Source organism: Lissotriton helveticus, chromosome 5_1, assembly GCF_964261635.1.
Source record: "Lissotriton helveticus chromosome 5_1, aLisHel1.1, whole genome shotgun sequence".
Classification (NCBI taxonomy): Eukaryota; Metazoa; Chordata; class Amphibia; order Caudata; family Salamandridae; genus Lissotriton; species Lissotriton helveticus.
This window is the reverse complement of record NC_136065.1, coordinates 937,563,581-937,584,518: the sequence shown is the minus strand read 5'-3', so window position 1 is coordinate 937,584,518 and position 20,938 is coordinate 937,563,581. Positions and strand designations below refer to the sequence as shown.

The 20,938-nt window shown below is 44.6% G+C and overlaps 1 protein-coding gene across 2 annotated transcripts in view; it reads left to right on the top strand.

Moving 5' to 3' along the window:
* Positions 1-20,938, top strand: part of BTAF1 (B-TFIID TATA-box binding protein associated factor 1) — a 984,515-nt gene that overhangs the window by 200,645 nt on the left and 762,932 nt on the right. For both annotated transcript variants that reach the window (XM_078643429.1, XM_078643428.1), the window contains exons 10-12: positions 6,855-6,950; positions 7,041-7,217; positions 18,076-18,216. In XM_078643429.1, the coding sequence (XP_078499555.1) occupies positions 6,855-6,950; positions 7,041-7,217; positions 18,076-18,216 (414 nt within the window). The remainder of the gene's footprint in view (positions 1-6,854; positions 6,951-7,040; positions 7,218-18,075; positions 18,217-20,938) is intronic.

The following is a 20,938-nucleotide window of genomic DNA, read 5'->3' as shown; positions in this document are numbered from 1 at the left end:
GAGAGCTCTGCACACGCTAGATGTCAAAAGAGCCCTACTTTATTACATTGACAGAACTAAAAGCTTTTGGAAAACAAAACCATTGTTTGTAGCTTTCTCTCCACCGCATAAAGGGAATCCCATCTCTAAAGCTGTGATTACAAGGTTGATTGTTAAATGTATACAAATATGCCTCCAAAAAGCGAAACGCACATTAACAGTTCCCCCTAGGGCGCATTCAGCATGTAAACTAGGGGCTTCTATGGCATTCTTGGGGAACAACCACCTAGAAGACCTATGTAAAGCAGCAACATGATCTACAACACACACCTTCACTAAACACTATTGTGTTGACGTGCAAGCCAAGCAACAAGCTTCTGTGGGCCAAGTTGTTCATAAAACACTCTTTCAAACTACTGCAACAGATACAGGTGACCACCGCTAGGGGAGATACTGCTGTATAGTCTATGCATAGTGTACTATCTGCAGCTCATATGCCTCGAATGGAAAATGCTATTTACCAGTATGCATCTGTTCTTGGCATGGAGAGCTGCAGGGTAGTACTCGCCCACCCGCCTCCCTGGAACCTGTTTCTGTTCCAGTACTATCTTACTTAAATATACACACATGGACATCTTTCTTTTCTACTAACTCCATCATTTACCATCATGGCGAAAAACAATCTAAGGATGGAGTCAATGCCCAAGCGCACTATGGTCCAAGGGAGGAGTCCCCTATCTCGTGCCTACAAAGACTTCTCCCAAGACAACAACAAGGTGCAACCATCCGAGCCCAACACCAGATGGCGATCTAATGCATAGTGTACTACTCTGCAGCTCTACATGCCAAGAACAGATGCATACTGGTAAGTAGCATTTTCCTTAGTCTGCAGCAGGTCCAGGGCCTTTAGGTGGCCATGCTGAGAATTGTTTTTCACTTTTTGTAGCTCTCTTTGGTGTGCCTTTCGGGCCCCATGAACCAGAACGGGTCTTCCGTCAGGTTACCAGTGTTGGATCCGTTCTCGGTGCAGCCTGTACCGTTCAACCCGCCTTTTAATTCATGCAGTTTCTCATGATTACTCCCATTCTGGCTCTAAAATCTGTGCCTGTACTTTGCCACCAACACCGGTCCCGCCGCTGCTGTTGGTCAAGCTTCTGCTGAATCCAAGTATCAGACCTTGTATCACCTTTTTGCCTCCAATTGTGATCACCCTGATAATGACGGTGATTATGTACACCCACACTGTGATGATCTCTATATAGACTTGCAGGAAGAAAGTGTGCTGCATACCTCGTCTGACACAGGTATGGTTTTGCCCCTTGGAACCCCCTACGGAAGAGAGTGCTGCATTTGCCATAGTGATTAGAACATGCAGCTGAGGTCCTGTACCTCCAGCTGTCTTCTGTTGAAGTCAAGGCAAATATCCTTTCTTAGGTTTTGCACCCTGGGCCATCCTCATCTTAGCTCTTATTTCCATTTAATGATGCCCTGACTGACAAACTTATGCATACTTGGGCACAGCCTTGTCTTTGCCCACTGGAAGAAAGGCAGGGGGCCAGGAGCTACATATGGGCACTGGGCAACACTGACTTTCTTATGCAGCACCCGATTCCGGAGTATTTGGTCCAAGCTGCCAGTGTCAAAAGTCCACCCTAGTGCGTTCCACACGACTCCTGACAAGGAATTGAAAAGGATTGACGGGGTTGGTAAGCAGATGTTTCCTTCTGCCAGCTTGACTTTGAGGTCACTCATTGTGGTCTCCCTATTAAGCTGTTATATGCATGCTCTTTGGGACATGGCCAGTTTAAGAAATTGGGTTGCTGGTAGAGAGGGGTGAAACCCTACTCAAGAAGGAACCACAGTCCCTGTCATGGTGAAGTCACTAGTGAACCCTAAATTAACCTATGCTCAATCCTCCGGTAGCTTGGCACAGAGCAGCCAGGCTTTACATTAAGGCAAGATGTGAAGCATTTGTGCAACACTTCAAAGAGTAGCGAAGAGGAAATGCAACACAAAGGATCTCACTGTAGATTAGACTAATCGAGTAGATTTTAATAAATAAAAAGACCAAAGTGACAAAAATCCAATCCGTAGAACTGGAGATCTGCCGGTGTAAAGACTTAAGTAAAAATAGCACCAAAAAGTGCAAAGGGCCGACTGTGGTTATTTGGTCGCGTTGGACTGGGGCTAAGTCACAAGTTCAGGCAATCCAGCAATGGAGCATGGGCCGGCTACAAGGACCCCCTTAGACATGCTGAACAAGAGTACCTTAAATCCTGGTTGCGGAGCATTGCGTAGTCTTGTGTCGAGGATGTGTCGCGCATCTGAGGCAATGCGAGTTCCAGGTCGGAGATGCGTTGCACCGTGTGGGTTCCGGGGATCTGCGATGTGAGGTCCTGCATCATCGTCAAGGAGGCCATTGACTAGGGAGGCTTGCAATGCAGAGTCCTGCGTTTAGGTTGCGTCTCACACCGGCTGGTTCTGAAGAAGTTGCGGACTTCCATTGCAAGGATTTAATCGGGGCTGCAGTTGACGAGGGGCTTGTGATGCAAGGGGTGCTTTGATGATGTGCTGCGCAGCAGCGGTTCTGATGATTCTGTGTTGTGAAGTCCTGGAGCTGGGAAATTCCACTCAGCAGAGCGATGCACCATTCTGCTTGGGGTTGCTCCGCTCAGCAGAGGAAATGTGTTGGTTCTGCTAGATCCACAGACACGCTGGCAGAGCACCTTCAGGCCCTCTTTCAAGGGTCCGGAACTGGGGTGCAACCACTTGGCAGAGAGGACTCTCAGTTGTAGAGTCCAGATGGTGGTTACAAAAGACTAGCCCTTTGAGTCACTCTGATGGTGCTGGGTACAGATTGCAGGTCCAGTCCTTCTCACCCAGGCAAAAGGGCAGAAGGTCAGCATACCAGACACCAGTCCAGCAGTATAGCAGTCCTTTCAGCAGCACAGACGTCCTGCTTCCTGGCAGAGCCTTCCACTGGTCTATAAGTATAGTGAAGAGTTGGCGTCTGAGGTCCGCTATTTATACCTAGGGCCCACTTTGAAATAGGAGAAACGTCCAGAGGTTTCCACCCCCAGAGGTGCTTGGAATTTCCTGCCTCCCTTCCCTGGCCGCAGCTTGTATGGAGTGACAAGACTAGTGTCAAACCCCTTTGTGACCGTGCTCTGACAGAGCCTTTGTTATGTGCAAGTGTGGTAGGAGACTGCTCCTCTCCCTTGTTAACTCAAAGTTGCCCATCCTGCCAACACCTATCTTCCCTTTGTCTCATTGTCTGGGAGCATTACACAAAGACCAACTGTCGTCTACACCTAATCAGGTGACCCAGGTTCAGGCTTCGGGCACCAAATGGTTATGACAAGATAATGGCAACTTTCTAAAAGTGGCATTTTCAGAATTGCTATTAAAAATTCGACTTTACCACTAAAGAGCGGATTTAATTACAATTCTTTAGACCCGAAACTCGACCTGTCAACCTGCCCCCAATTGGAAGTTGCAGCTTATTAAATGTTATAAGGTAACTCCATTGTGATTGTGTGGGAGATGTTGCCCTGCAGTAGTGGAAAACAAATCGGGACGTGTAAAACTAAAAAGTACATGTCAAACTTTTTAAGTACAGTGCACCCTGCTGTCTGTGCTATCCAGGGCCCACCCTAGGGGTGACCGGTTTTGGCCTGGGAAAAGGTTTATTTTGCTAGGTCGAAATGGCTGTTTAGAACTGCACCGACAGACTGAAATGACAGGCCTGAGACATGTTTTAAGGGCTATTTAACTGAGTGGTAAAAACAGTGCTGCAGGCCCAATAGTTACAAAAAGGGGGTGATGATGGACAGAGTATCTGAGTTAATCAGAACACTCCTACCCAGTCAACAGATCAGGGCTTGATCCATCACCGTTTTTTAGGCCCAATGGTAGCATTTGTTTTACAGGCCCTAGGCTTATGTTATACCACTTTCCCAGGTGCCTACAGCTAAATTAAACATGTCAATTGGGTAAAAGCCAATTCTACGATGTTGAGACGAAGGAGCACAAGCACTTTGTGTGCTTTACCATTGCTAACCAGTGCTAATGTCCTATTGCTGCCAAAAACTAGTTCAGCGAAAAAGTGGATGATAAGGCAAAATGTTTGTGGTTGATCCTACAGAGAGGGCCAGGCCCAACAGCCAGCAAGATCTTTCTAGCAGTCACGCATGAATTTTGGACCTCTTTGGCCCAAACCATTCAAGATGACCATAATGCATCAAAATGTCCTTTGAGCTTGCCTAGAATACTACTGGTTGCTTGGGTCTTATGGTGGGCCCTAGTATGTCACCTCTGCCAGGTGGATGCGATCACTGGCTTTTCTGGGAACATACAGGCATCTGTAATTGATATGCCTTTTGAAGTGTCCTGCCTCTGGCAAAAAGCCTGATTCTGTCCTTAAACACTTTAAGAAGCCCAGAGCCCCAGCGTGCTCCTTAGGCCTTTCAACCGATGCCTGCAATTTTCTCAGCAGACCGACCCTTTCACGCCTAGCCCAGATTAGAGCAGTTTTCAGAGGAGCACTTATCCATCTTGCTGCAAGATTTGCAGGCTCTATTGGTTAAAGGGGCCATCAAGAGGAGGTAGGCGTTTGAAGTCGGGATGGTTGTTACTCCTGCTATTCCCTCATGCTGAAGGACAAACATTCCTCCTATTTTGTTTCTTTGCCCTCTCAATGCCCTCCTGAGAAAGGACAAATTCAAAATGCTCACACTGGCCCAAGTTCTGTCTGCCCCCAGATCCGAGCGACTAGATGGTTGCCTTGTACCTGCAGAATGCATACTTCTATGTACCAGTCCTACGATTTCACTGACTTTATCTCCGGTTAGACAGAAGCATTTTCAGTTTTCTATGCTCCTCTTTGATCTTGCGAGCATCCTTTGGGTCTTCACGAACATGTTGGCTGTAGTCCCCTTCTTCAAAGATTAGAATGACAGTTTTTCCCCCAACCTTGATGACTAGGTGTTGAAGATAAACTTGCCACAGTCCGTCGTAGACCACCTCCAGGTGACAGTAAAAACCCTTATCGTTCGGATTCTTGATCAACAACCCAAAGTCATTTATGACTGTCAGAGACTTCCCTTAATAGGAACCATTCTGGACATTGATGCCTATTGAGTGTCCTGTGGGTCAAGCTAGGCATTGATGTTATGGGGGTCCATAAGATTCCCTGCCTGAAGGTTCCAGGTACATTCTGATAGTCATGGATTATGTCTCTAAATGGCCAGAGATCAAGATGGTCCGAGAACCCAATGCCAACAGTGTAGTAAAGTTTCTTCAAGGGAAGGTTTCCCCAGGGTTTTTGTTTCGACAATGGTACGAAACTCAGGAGTAGTAAATTGCACGTTTTCCTTGAATCCTGTACAATGAAACACCTGAAAAGTTCCTTATACCACCCACAAACTAACGGTCTTGTTGAGAGGATCAACTGTGTAGTGGGTGAGTGTATCAATTGGGCTAAAGCTGAGAACCATGATGTGTCCAATGCCTTGAACAGCATGATGTGGTTCTACAGAACTATGCCCCATTCATCCACAAAGGTAACTCCTTTCGAACTTTTGAGAGGAAGATGGGCAAACACCAGTTTTAGACCTGGTTGGATGTCAAAATGGCTTAAATCGGACTCTAATATTATGAATTTAATGTCCATATTAAAGGATAATATGTCCTTGACTCAGGAAAACCAAAGTGTTGTATGATAAGAAAAAAGGTGCCTAAGTGGTTCGGCTGGTGGTTGGAGACATGGTTAGAATTAAGTCCCCTGTGCATGTCAAAGAGAAATGCAGGTTTGGAGAGCCAACCGAAGTGTTGAAGATTTTTGGGAATGCTGTTCATGCGGATGGGGGCATTGGTGGAATCTTGCTAAAATTGTCCAAGCAAGATCAGGTCATGGCCATGTGGGTTTGAAGGACTGTGCTTGTGTCAAACAGGTGTCCACCAGGAAGGGTAAAATCTATGCTTCTATGTTCCCCCAACTTAAATTTCCACGTAGAAGCTCTAGAGTCCTAGTTACTCTGAGTCGGTTTCGTACTTGATGTATGTATTCTTTTTTAACTCCTACTGTTCTGATCGTGTTCAGCTTGATTTAGCTTTGTTTATGGTTTTTTGTTTTGTTTTTGGATTGCGAAGCAGTGAAGATTTGTAGTATTGATGGCTTGTATTAATGTAATGCTGTGTAATGTAATGCAGCTCAAACATCTACAGGCTTTGGAATATTTCGGGTGAGCATTCTGTTGGCTTGTTCTTGTGTTGTCAGAGTGTTAGAGAATGTTATGCTTAAAAAGGTTACTGTTATTTGTAGAGCTGTTGCTGGTGGAGTTAACACACCTTGCATGCTCCATAACGGTAGCCTGAAGAAATAAACATACTTAAAACGCTCCGACTCAGTGTGCTTACTACGTTTAGTCTACCTACTTCTTTCTCTCTCTCTGTGTGTGTGTGTGTGTGTGTGTGTGTGTGTGTGTGTGTGTGTGTGTGTGTGTGTGTGTGTGTGTGTGTGTGTGTGTGTGTGTGTGTGTGTGTGTGTATATATATATATATATATATATATATATATATATATATATATATATATATATATATATATACATATATATATATATATATATATATACGTCGTCACCACCAACAGAAAATGACGATGAGCAGACCCAAAGTTTCTGGTGCAAACTTTAAAGTGCTTTTATTGTGCCCCACATGTCCGCCATAACGCGTTTCGCTTCCCCGTGAATATAAATATAAAATATATTGTACTGGCCACTGTTTGCCTATGAAATGCACTCAAACTGTTCGAGTTTGTGTAAAGTATAATTTGTCACTGCCGTATAAAAAAAGTGTACTTTTATTGTTTTCAGATGGAGCAACAACATCAAGAATGGCTTGAAGATTTGGTTATTAGGCTCCTTTGTGTTTTTGCACTTGATAGATTTGGAGATTTTGTATCCGATGAAGTAAGTTTTCTCCCAGGTGATATTCAAACTAAGCCCTGTTCCTCTTCCACTGCGGACTCTAACCATTACTTTGTCTGCATTAAACCCTAGGTTGTGGCACCGGTTCGGGAAACCTGTGCTCAAACGTTAGGAGTCGTATTGAAGTATATGAATGAGACTGGGGTGCATAAAACTGTAGAGATCCTTCTAAAGTTGCTGACTCAGGAGCAGTGGGAAGTAAGACATGGTGGCCTGTTAGGAATAAAATATGCTTTGGCAATTCGTCAGGTAAGTGCTTCCTATTGATCAGTTCAGTCATAGATGTTTGATATTTTTGTTACTGTTCATTTTTTGGGGTCTGTATACTTATTTTCAAGCCTACACGTTTGTTTTCTCATATTTTAAGATCCATAATCCTGTTTAATTTCTTCTAACTTTATTAGATAGTGTGGGTCTCGTCCACTTGACTTTCAGCTAACCATCAGTGGCTAAGGCTGTATGGTGATCAGGTAACCGAATATTAACGACCTCAAAATTCACTTTCAAGGGTGCTTGACTGCCATTAATTCCTAATCATGGACCATCAAAACACACTCCTCAGTGGCTGCAGGTCATTGAAAGCAAGGGTATACGTCAGCTTGTGCAGGCTTTTGCAAATAAACCGTACACCCCTTATATCTAATTACAAGTTCGCCCCTTGTCATATACAGACTCTGCCATCATTGGGAAAGTTGTAAACTGAATTATTAAAACGTTATTCTGAATAAATCTGTGTGCCTGGAATGGATGTAAATCCTACAATCTGAGCTTATGCTCATTTCTGTGCATTTCCCATAATCGAACTTCTCATGGCAGCTTGCAAGATAGTCAAGATCAAAGGGGCTTTGCAGAGATGCTGTCAACCAGTGTAATTCTGTGGAAATGTTCTGCTTAAGTATGTCACTCTGCATAGTTAATCTGCATTTGTATCATGGGATTTTAGTCACAGGTGCTTTTCAGCATTGATTGTGAGTGTAAGTTACAGGGTATAAAATCAAAACATCATAGTATAAAATAATAATGCTACCTATTGGGGCGTCTGAAATTAACAGATTCTGCTGGCGTGGTGCTTTCCACATATTCTAGATTTGCTGCACTTGCAGCAGAATCCACCCTCTTCATAAATTGCAGATTTTAACAAAAATGGTTTCTAGTGCAAACTGATATAGTTACTAAAACACTGCTATATATGTTGCTGCGCAGTGACTGGCCCTTTGGTGTGCACTGCTAGGTTACCTTTGAGTTCTGATTGCTGTATGTACGTGTGAAACTGATACTAATGAGTTGAAACTTATGCCTAATCAGTTTATTTTTTAATAAACCACTTTTATTGAGTTTACACAATTGCCACAACGTTGCAAGGAATAAAGTAATAAGGAAATGAAACCAAAATAGGGAAAAGACACATTGTGAAGACTGAAATTAACAGATGTGACTATCACAGCGTCTATGCAGACAGTCTATGGCACATTCTCTAAAGTGCTATGGAATATTCCAACCACCTTCCCCAGATCTTGCGGTGATTGTGGGGGCATTCCTATACTATATTTGTGCACCAGTCCATCTCCACGCACCAGTCCATCGCCGCTCTCCACTCAGTTTGCTAGAGGGCCTGGATTGCTCTCCAGTGTCGCACAATCCCTCTTTTGGCAACTGTGACTCCTGCCAATGTGCATTCCCCCCTGTAACCTCCCACCCCCTTATCCAGAATCTCAAGGAGGGCAACGTGAGGACCGCAGTAGATTAGGCGTTTGATGTCTCTGGAAAGGGTAGAAAAAATCTTGTCCCAATATTGGGCACTCCAAGATCATATGGAGGAATCCAGTCTTCACAGGCGCACTTGGGACATGTCGCGCTTGAGAGCACACCCATTATCTCCATACGCTGGGGAGTGAGGTCGTACTTTAGTTCAAATCCCTCAAAGTGTACAGGGCTTAATGCAAACCCAAGTTGTTCTATTAGTGGTAGTGTGGGCGAGCAGCCTTCGGCCTAGCACAGAGGAGTGTAAGACATTTATTGCACACACATGACAAATAACTGACACATGTCTCAAAAAGGAGAGGCACACCAACTTTATAAAAATAAGCTTTGTGTTTCTTTTTAAGACCAAGATCTTCACAATAAGGTAAGTAAGTTTTTAAATAAAAAATACTTTACAGTGCAATTTCTGAACAGTTCAGTGTTAACCTATTGAGGAAAACAATAGTGCTGTTATATAGAGATAACTATGCAACTTGGTGTTCCAGTCTTCGGGACCAAAGGACAAGGGTCTTGTGAGTACCAATAATGCACCACCAGCAGTGCAGGGGGTGCTGAGTGCAACGGTTAAAATATGAGTTCGGCCCAACGTGTTTCGATGGAAACTGGGGGTGCTCGCAGCCACATGGCTTGCAGGTAGGTAAATCGGTTGCAGGGGCCAAACTTTGGGGGTTAGAGCAAGCATGGGGGGGGGGGGGCACAAAGCACAAAAACATACACCACCAGCGGCACTGTGGCAGCCGGGTGCAGGACCCCCCATGATCCAAGCTCTTATTGGCACCTTACACTCCTAATAGGATACTAAGATCCTCCAAAGCAGGTGTGTTGAGGGTCCTGCATATTCAATAGGGTGGAAGATCTTTTTCTCTTCTATACCTCACATTCTGAAACTCCATTCCAATCGATTTGAGAACTGAACCTAATAAGACCAAACTTGGCTCTACCCCAATTAGGTCAGCCTTGTATAGCCTGAGAGTTTCAAGGATGCACACAATGACTCTCGCAACACTGGGAAGCTTTCAAATAGCTACACGCTTTATAAATCTGCATAAGATAAAATCTTTTCATGGTATCCAATGGCTGACACAGCACAGGAACTACAGGCATGGGAGTATCTTGGCACACTCCCCAGAAAGAGGGTTTGATACATATTCATCTGGGCCTTCACCACCAGAGGATGTTCCAAGTATAACTCCTTGTTCAAGAGTACTATAAACATCTTGGAGTCAAGCTGGAGGAGGAACAGGCAGAAACTTGCTACTTGCTTGAAACCTTATTGGCAGCACAAAAAATGACGCTTTCTGCCTTTGTTACCCAGCATGAAAAAAAATAAACCCTCCAGCGAGTCCACTATGTATATTAAAAGCGGTACACTGGCAGACTCTTAGTAGTGTTGACAATCAGAAAAATGTAGAATAGTTCCTCTACCGCAGGCCCTCTGGACGAGGAGAGTTCAGCCGATTGGCAGAAAGATGGTGAGATCAGTTGCCACACAGTGGAGAATTGCATATTAAAATGCTCTCCTGAAACTCTAGGGCCACCACAATGAGCGGAAATAGAAGTATTGAGGTTGCACCTCCCACATTAGTATAAGAAAAGGGCCAAACTAGTCATGGAGGAAGGTAAAACAATAGCCAGCATGTACCTCAAATCTGCTTTGGTTGCTGCTGAAACTGCAAGCGGACAAACATGCACAGACACCACACTCAGGAGGCATGCCTGGTTTAGAGTGTCTTGTTTCATACAATCCAGGAGGTGCAGGTTTCCATTATTAATATGCCCTTCACAAGGGAGAACTTGACCCTTCAAAAAAGATACAGCACTCCTTGTAGGTCAACTGGCAGAGCACTTTTCCAGACCTCCCAGTACAGATCGACAACCCACCATGCCCCAGGGATCTGGCACATGATGGCAGTAATTAAAATACCAAAGGTAGCCCTTTTGTGGGAGAGCAAGAGTCAGACTCCTAAAGGGTCATCACCAACCTCAATATATTTGCCCATAGGAGGACCCCTGGTACTTAACACCTGTAGGGGGCAAAATAGGCTGCCAAAACAGAGAGAGACTAAGCAGGTTAGAAAACACACCGTCACCCAAGTGGGAACTCAAAAAGCTAATCCACAACCTTTTTCTGAGAATGGGGCACTGTAAGAAAGTGCTCTGTTTTTGCATGGTTGCCCCCACTTTTTCCCAAACTGTTGATGTACTTTGTCTAGATGTGACCTGGTTTCCTGCCAACCAGGTACCCAGGGCCTATGTTCTTTCTCTAAGCTGCATCAATACAAAACCCAATTGACACTCGTTGGCCACATGTCAGTCCCTTGTAAATGGTACCATAGGTACCAAGGGCACGGTTGCCAGGGAAGGCCTATAAGGGCTGCAGCATTTATTGTGCCACCATTAGAGGCCCTGTCCCTTTATATATACACACACACACTGCCTTTGTAGGCTGCGTGTTTTGGTGCAAAACAAAGTGAAGAGTCGACATGGCACACATCCCTAGAATCAAGAATGGTGTGCATCCCACCCAATGGCGCTGATCATTTCATGTTAAATTGCCCTAATTGGGTTTGCACCCGCAGAATTTTTTTTATAAAATGACTTAATGAGTCAACAGTACTATATTCCACACTGTAGGAGGAACTTAGTGTTCGTCGAGCAAGTTTGTGTTAATATTGTTCAGAAATGTTCTTTAAGGCATTCACAGTGTGATGTTCTCAGAAATGACATGATCATTATGACGTTATACTGTCCATTATGATGTAAATTTAGAAACAGGTTATTTTGAACGTTTTGGAATGGTATTCGTATTGCATTATGGGAACTGTAATTTTTCTTCTAATTGAGATCGGGTTAGTTGTTAGAGGGCAGATCATGTGACTAATTAGGTAGTACGAGTGAGGGAGGGACTTGGGTGAGAAAGTTCAGTTTAAAAACCGGGTGGTTTGTAGTAGGGAGGTAATATCTTTTCTGAAATGTGACACTAGGCCGGAGGTCTTAAGCAATCTGTGGCAGGTACGTGTAATGCTGTGTTCTTAGCGGTTGTAGAATGAGGAGAGTGACTGAGCCTGTAAGCGGTGCAAATGCAAGGGAAATGGTTGTCGGCATTCTAATCCAGATTGGAATGAAAGGGTTTGTTTTGCAGCTTCTGTTTTAGAGAGATTGGGAAGGGGTGTGATTAGTAATAATAGGGTGGCAGGAATGTGTGGGGGATTGGGATCACGTTTACGAGGATGAGTGGCGAGTTGTGAGCAGGCAAGGTGAAAGAACAGGGTGTAATTCCAGATGGTGACAGGAGTTAGAGAGAATGCGTGAATAAAGAGTGAGAATGATTTAATCGAGGAGAATGGAGGTTATGAGTGAGGGTAATGTGGGACGGCCTGTTAATAAAGTATTTTATTTGGCAAACCGAGTTGATTGTGGAGTGTGATAGCCGAGGATGAGATTCGTCATACTTAGCCAAAGGATAGAGGGACGATGTAATTGGGTTGCACTAGACTTTTGGGATGATTAAATGGGATGGCACAATAAAAAATGTTTTCGTTTTTGTTGATGTTTAATGGGCAAACATACTAATTTTCTTGATTATGTTTTATTCACATAATTTTAGATAGTATTGATCTCCATATGTACAACAGTGAACATTGGTGTAATGATGAATGTTTTGTTATTTACAGTGACCCCTGAAGAAGGGCTTGCTAAAGCTCGAAATGCATTGGGTTTTTAAATAAACACTGCTTGTGGACGAATTATGCGTTTGTTCGTGTTCTTGACAAGAGATCTGGATAGGCACATCTCGTGCATGAGAAACTTTGAAAAATGGCATGACACCTGAACGTGTGGATTTATTGGGACTCAAAAAAAAAAAGTTGATTACTAAGTGCAGTACATGGTATAAACAGAGTTAAATGGATTATGAGCATGGAGTAACGCAGTACTCTCACCCAAAAGCTGTGCGACTGATAGTGGGACAGAATTGCTGCTCCCTATTGTATGGTTCAAACTATATGTGCCACCAGGAATAAGTATTAAACCCAGTAAGCACGCATATCTTGATGATTATTGGACATATATGGTTAAATTCTAGAATGAAGAATGGTGTGCATCCTACCCATTGGGCTGAACACATCCCTGTGTGCCATACCTACAACAAACTGCCCTGGCATAGGTCAGTCACCCCTCTAGCTGGGTGCACCATACCAGTGGTGAGGATACAGGTGCATGAGCCCTGTACCCCTACAGTGTCTAAAGCACTTCTTACACATTGTAAGTGCAGTGATGCCATTAAGAGTATATGATGCTGGGAGTTTGTCACTACGAACTCCACAGCACCATAATGGCTTTACTGAAAACTGGGAAGTTTAGTATCAAACTTTACAGCACCTTAAACCCACACTGTTGCCGTGTGGGATTTAATGAAAAATGCACTCAGAGGGCATCTTAGACATGCCCCCTGAAAAACGACCTAACTCTAGTGTCCTGGCTGAGTGGCTGCTCGCCAGCTGCCACCACCAGACATCCAGACATGTTTGTGGACCCCTGGGTTGAGAGCCTGCTACTCTTGGGAAGAGGGGGGCTGCAACAATGCACATCCTGGGACGGTGTGCCAATCCTCCTCTCCCAGGATGGACTGGGTCCACGAAGGGAAATCTTCGAAAGCTTGGCGCCTTTGTGAGCTACCCCAGCCAATTGCTGCTTCCATCAACTGGCCCCCACCGGTTCTGACCCCCACTTTGGGTAGGAGAATCGGCAGGTAAACCAGGTGAGGAAGGGAGATTTGCCCACCTTTGCCAACCCCACCCCTCAGGTGGGGAGGCGAGGTGAAGCACAACTCTGTCCCCGCCATCTTTCAGATGGAGGGACCCAGCCAAACAGAGTGAGGCATATGCCCCCCTCCCACTGGATGGTGACATAATAGGGGGTGTACCCACCCCAAGGAAGGGAGCGATTGGTCCTGATCTTTACTTACCTGTAACGCCCCTAAAACTAGTATTTAGGGGCAACCCCAAACCTTGCCTCCTCAGACGAGAACCGACCAGAAGAAGAGAGGGAGAACCGAAGAAGCCGTGCTGAACTAAGAAGAGGAGGACACCCACTGACTTGGCCCCAGCCCTACCTGCATGTCCCCACCTTAAATCTGCTCCAGCGAAATCCTGGTGTGTCCTGCAGCCAGCAGCCCTCAAGAACTGAAAGGACCTGCCCTGCCTTCCAAAACCAAGACTTTGTCTCCCGTGAGCACCGGATTTGCTTACCCACAAACTAGCTCTGGCAAAATCCGCGAGTCTGCACCAGTCTAAACCCGCGGCCCGATTTCGAGTGCCCAAAACCATGACGCGGTCTCCCCGGCGATCCTGACCTGAGATCTGGTGATCTCAGACCTGCCTCGAATTTAAGCGATGCAAGCAGCCCCTTTCTGGAGGATCCCCCCCCGACCGTGACCGGAGCTCGTAAGAAAACCGGACGCCTAAAGACACCTCTGCACCAAACGTCCCACGGCCTTGTGTGGCCCAACCAACGGTGTCCCAGCATCCCCAGGCACCCCAACTTACCTCTCCAACCGGTGGTCACCGCCAGAAGATCTTCGTTCCCGAGCCTGCAGTCTTTGTTGCAACCGGAGAATCCCCATTGAAAACAGGGCACCCAACGTCAAAAGAGCACCCAGCCGCCCCTGCGCAGCTGCAGGTGCACTTTAGGTGCTAACTCGAACCCCCCTTTGGTCTGAGCCTAACACAAGGAGCTTCACTCCCACAACCTTGTGGCCTGCTCATGAACAGCCACCAACCGGGGGCCCTATCCCCCATTGGATAACATTGGGCCTCAGCACTCCGCACCCGGCCGCCCTTGTGCCGCTGAGGGTGTTTTGAGAGTGCATCCTCGACCCTGGGGGAACCCTGGCTTTAACCCCAGAATACCAACTCTAACAAATAAGTACTTACCTGCAAACTGTTAACTTCATTTCCTTCCATAGGATTGCATTGACTGCTTTTCCTTGAAAATTCGTATTTGGAGCTGGTTTGTATGAATCACTGGAAAAACAGTAAATGTACTAAAAGTGAATTACTTACCTTTTGTATAAGAATGTCTCAGTGTGATATCTAGGCATATCACACTGATTAGCAAAAGTAACTTAAAAAGTAATGTGCACAGTGATCTGTAAAGTAACTGAAAAGTTATTTCGAACTGTTGACGTACCTGTAAGTCAACCAACTGCATTTGAACCTGTATTCAACTGTAAATCCCTGCATAAGATTTAAGCTTGGCTTGGTTCTAGAAATAAAATAACTAAATAATATTTGTGTACAAACAAATTGGTCTGAGTTCAGTCTTTGAGTGTGTGACATTTCTTGCCAGCGTGTGTACAAAAATGCCTAACACTACCCTACGATAAAGCCTTACTGCTTGCCCACACTACCACAAACTGAGAGTAAGCGGCGATCTATTTTTACCTCGACCTACCTTTGGGGTTCCACTGGACTCTGTGCACACCATACCTCATTTTGGTATAGTAAATACAGAGCCAGCTTCCCACAGGCACACCATACATAAGCTTGTTCACCATGCCCACAAACTCCAAATGGGCAAGTTTTGGCTCCTTGTATTCACACCATCTGTCTCTTGGGAATGCCCTATTGATAGAAAGGTCCATTACCTTTGCATATAGGTTTCTACAATACCACTAATATCTCTGATCGTAAGCAAGTACAAATTGGCAACAGTGACAATGATATTTGTAGCGCCCCCCCCCCCCTCTCTCACCCCCCTGTTGGCCAGGCAGACTTGGTTTACAGTCTTGGTGGAAATAGCACAAGACATACCATGGAGGTTGCCAATCTCACATGAAATGTTTACCATACAGGGGACACATTTGTCATTCAGAGCCAAAGAACCTTAGCCTTACTGCTTGGATCCTGTGGAAATAAATATCGAGCACTTAGGCCTGTCTCAGATGCATGGAGGTGCTGATGGAAGCCTGGAGGCAAGCAACAAAAAAAGTTACACAACCAAGTGGAATAGATTTGCCGACTGATGCAATAAATGTGAAGCTAACACAACACATAACCAGGGACATGACCGTGGTTGAACACCAGTCAAATGAAAAGCTTTTCTACATATCTATAAAAATGAACCTAGCCTCTATAGGTGCATATACCAGGTGGACCAAAGTCAAAGGTGTCTTTAACTCTGCAGTCATAAAGTGATTCCTGGAAGGTGTCAAAAGAATTGCACCACCAATGGCCACACCGACACCCGTCAACAGAAAAGCAAACCGGAGCAAGGAACAACAGCTAAGTAAATAGATCAGGGAAAAAATAAGGAGTATTGGAAGGAAGGGTGAAAAGAAGGATGTATGGATGAATGTGAGTGAGTGAGTGAAAGGATGAGAGAATGATAGGTGGATGGACCAGCGGAAGGATGGCAAAGTAAAGGGATGGATGAGTGAATGGATAGGTGATGGACAGGTGAAACGATTGCAGAGTAAAATGATAGATGGCTAGATAAGAGGGTGAAACGATGAATGGATGAATGGCGGAGTGTATGGATGAATGGCAGGGTGGATGGATTGCAGAGTGGATGGATATGTTTCAGAGTTGATGGATGGCAGAGTGCTTAGATGAAGGATGTATGTATGGCAGAATGGATGTATGGCAGAGTGGATGGATGTACGGCAGAGTGGATGGATGTACGGCAGGATGGATGGATGGATGGATGGCCATGTCGAGATGGATGGATGGATGGCCATGTCGAGATGGATGGATGGCCGTATCGAGATGGATGGATGGCCGTATCGAGATGGATGGATGCAGTGTCTGGATGCATGGCAGGCTGGATGAATGGAATGGGGAAAGATTGATGGATGAATGTATGACGATGTAAAAGCGAAATAGTGGATGCCAGGTGGATAGAATGGTGAATAAATGGATAGATGCATGGATGGAAGAGACAAGGAAGCAAGGGTTCGACTCACTTGCTTTGCTCGCTTGGTGGCATCAGTGCTTTAGTTCAAAGTGGGGGCTATTGTAATTTCTGGCTACTCCCTTGCTGGCACCCATATGGAACCTTAGCGTGGTGTTAACACAACTCACGAAGACTCTATTCGAGCCTATGAGCAAATAGCTAATAAAAATGCTAAGCCTCACAACATCCCCTTCCCTACCTAGAGTCCACAAATTACAGGCACTGGCAATTTATGAACTCTACCTGAAGGTTCATAAAGAGAAAGTAGTTAAGAGGACAAATTCAATTCTGCCCAAGGTTATATTTGTTTCATGTTAACCAGCCAGTAAAACTAACCTCTTTTTCCAGCAGCCAAAGATTCAGGCGGAAGGATCATCCCATACGCAGATGCCTACAAGAAATCAGCCAAACAGGAAGGGAGACCAATTCTTTATCTCCTTTTCACTCACAAGCATGGGATCACCCTTCGCAAAAATTAACCAGTGCAAGCTGAAGGATTCACACCTCCAAACGTGCTACATGCCAGCAGAGGGTACCAATGGAAGGGAGACCTAGGGCACACTCTGTCAGAAAGAAAGTGGCCTCTCTGGCCTATTCATCCATAGACTGTATCTTTACAAAAGCAAAATGGTGATCAGTCCACACATTAACAAAACACTGCTGTGTAGATATCCTAAGAAAAAAAATAAGAACCAGTATATCCTAAGAAAAAAAGTAAGTACCAGTAGGAAGGTCTTAAGATACCTTTTTGCGAACCCACTCACGCTTTAACCCAACCTCCTGGATGAGGGAAATAGCGCTACATGATCCATCCACTGAATTTGAATCCAAAAAAGAAACTCTAAAAAACAAAATTGTTACTTACCTAGTTTTTCAACTTGAAGACTTTTCTGGATTCACATCCCTTCCTTCCTCCCCTAGAAGACCTGAGTTTTCAGACTGGTTAAAAAGCTATACGTTGACAAAACATTTATGAAGCTCTAAAGAGAAGTTCGGTCACAAACTGTAAGGAGGAGAGAAACTGAAGATGGCCCTGGGATTTCAGGGGGCGAGTAGGGGGCTAAGGGGGTGGGGTGGGTTGGGGGGGCTGATGTCACAAGGGAGGGGTAGACCCATTTACTGTTTGGTAGCCAAAAGAAGAAAAAATACTTTCCAAACCTAACCACTAGCAGACGAAATAATGCACGGCACTTGACTCTAGAAAAGTCTTTGAGACGCAAAACTACTCCTAAATGTAAGTAACCATTTTGTTTCTCTTGATTTCCATTTAACTTCCTTAAAAATGTAACCCTGTTCTGTAGAGCGACATTTGCTCTACCAAATTCTTCTGTATTCAAAGGACTAGGTAAATAATTACTGCATAATAATTGAACACACTACTTTTTTTTTACAGGATGTGATAAAGACCTTATTACCTAAAGTATTACCAGCAATAGTTGAAGGTCTTCAAGACCTGGATGATGATGTACGTGCTGTAGCTGCATCATCGTTAGTACCAGTTGTGGATAGTTTGGTGAATCTTCAGTCTAAACATGTAAGTTCAGACGCTGTTTTTGTTAATATATTAAAACTGTTATTTTTGTTAGTCATTTGTATTGTTGCGTTTATCTTAAGTCAATAGCAAATTAACATTACATTGTTCACACATTTACATTTGCGCATGGTACAGTTCATACATCCTAACCAAATATGTCAACAAGGATGAGCATGCTATGCAATAAAGAACAAAGTGGAAGCTAAAAAGAAAATTGTGCTCTGAGCTTTTTTCCACGTATAGGAAATAAATAACTTTACATTAGAAGGACAAGTTCTCTGTATATTTTTACATCAAAGGTTACCCAATCATAATGGAAGTCTAAAGAGCTTTTTGTGCAAGGTGTACACTAGTGTCCACAGTTCACATTGGGGCAAGTGAAGGGAAGAGGTTGAACAGAATAATGGAGTAGTGAGGGAGAGGGGATGATGGGAGGAATGGGCTGGTCATTGAAAGGGGCAAGATCGCAAGATTGCTTGGGTGCTGTCAGTGTTGATGCAACATTTTCTTAACTATATCATTTTTTTACTGCTCAAACTGTAAAGTGTACCCAATATCTTGTTCAAGGTGGGGTGAGTGAAAGTAATGTTAAGTATATCTACCTTTCCTCAGGACTTTAAGTGGGATGAAAAAACTGGGGGTCTCTCGAAGGAGCGTGGTTGATGCAATTAAGGGCGTGGCTTAAACACACATAAACCAAGAATCTGTGCTTAGGATAGTGTACTACCCAACTGGTATTTTGCTGCTTCTGCCAATGCATATATATATATATATATATATATATATATATATATATATATATATATAACAATTGAAGCACAGAGGCATTTTACCTATCAAATCTGAAAATATTTTTCTTTCTCATGAAATATGACTCTAGTAAAAGTAGTACAGTTTGAATGAAAAGCACGATGGTACTTTAATACAGAAAATCGTAAAGAAATGAGGTAATGACTGTACGGAAGGTTTTACTAGCATATAGAGAAGCTATGTCTTAATAATGAAATGAAATGTAAAAATATGACATGAAATGTAAACGGCAGAACGAAATGTTATTTTAGTGATGGGCTTTTGTGATATCAATGATCTAGTACATGTTTTCCCTAAACTACCTCAATGCTTTTAATATATTTGTCCTGAATTTAATAATTGAAGAAATGAACACTGCTACTCGAAGTACTTTTTAACTCTATTCTTTTAAGCAATCTAGTGCATTTTATATATCCCCTGATTGTAATGATTTTTATTAATTTACAATAAAGATTTACTTACTATAATACAATTAAGAAATACACCTACAAGCCAGAACTATTGGCTTTGTCAATGGTTGTTAGTTAAGCATAAGATAAATAAGCAACTATGGCTTCGTTGTATAGATTATTGGAAATGCTTCAGTTCTGAAATGATGAGACCGCGAGAGAAGTATAACGAGTCTCTTTGAAGTTACAACTAAGGAAGTGAAGGGTAGATCTTCTGCAGAGATTATTTTTTTCCCACCCTGAGGGTGAGGGCAAAATTGAAGAGCCCGGTAGCGACCCCTTGTGAGAAAGTGCCATCTTTCTTGCATTGGTATGCCCCCACTTTTTGCTGAATTGCTAATGTGCTTTGACTGAGGGCCTGTGTGCCTTCCCTAAAACTGTGTTGAGACCAAGACCCAATTGGCATCTCTGGCCACCTGTAAGACCCTAGTAAATGGTACCCTAGGTACCCAGGGCAGGGTGACCAAAGAAGACCCCTAAGGGCTGCAGCACTTACTGTGCTACCCTTTGGGGCCCTGTACCCTGACACCCACACACTGCCTTTGCAGGCTGAGTGTCTAAGTGCAGAACTAAACAGAGTCGACATGGCACACATCCCTGTGTGCCATGCTCACAAAACCCACTGCCATGGCATACCTCAGTCACCCCTCTATCTGGGTGCCCTATGCCAGCAGTGTGGGCACAGGTGCATGAGCACTGTGCCCCTACAGTACCCAGGGCCATTCCTGGGCACTGTAAGTGCAGTGATGCCATTAAGAGTACATGGTACAGGGAGGTTGTCATTACTAACCCCACAGCACCATAATGGCTCCACTGAAGACTGACACGTTTGATATCAAACTTCTCGGCACATTAAACCCACACTGATGCCAGTGTGGGATTTAATGTAAAATGGACCAGAGGGCATCTTAGAGATGCCCCCTGAAAACCTAACCTACAATCCACGTCTGGACTGAGAGGCTGCCTAGGCTGCCACACAGCAGACGTGTTGCTGGACCCATGGGTGGAGAGCCCCCCCGCTCTCCTAGGCCTGCAACAATGCACATCCGGGCGAGGTGCTAGGTCTCCTCCCCCAGGATGGGCAGGGGGAAGCTTCAAAGGCCTGCCGCCTTTATGAGCTTCTCCAGACCATTTGCTGTACCCAGCAACTGGCCCCCACCAGTTCTGACCCCCACTCTGGCGGGAAGACTGGGGGGAAACCCTACGTCAGGAAGGGGGGTGTGCCAGCCTGTGCCAACCCCACCCCTCAGGTGGGGGAGACTAGGTGAAGCACGACCCCGGGCTCCGGCCATCTTGAAGATGGGGAGCCCTGCCCAATCACAGCTAGGCTTCTGCCCCCCCTCCCACAGGAGAGGAGCAGACTAACTAGGGGGTGTACCCAACCCAGGACAGGGACCTATTGGACTCTGCCCTTGCCCTACCTGTAACGCCCCTAAATTCAGTGTTTAGGGGCACCCTGAACC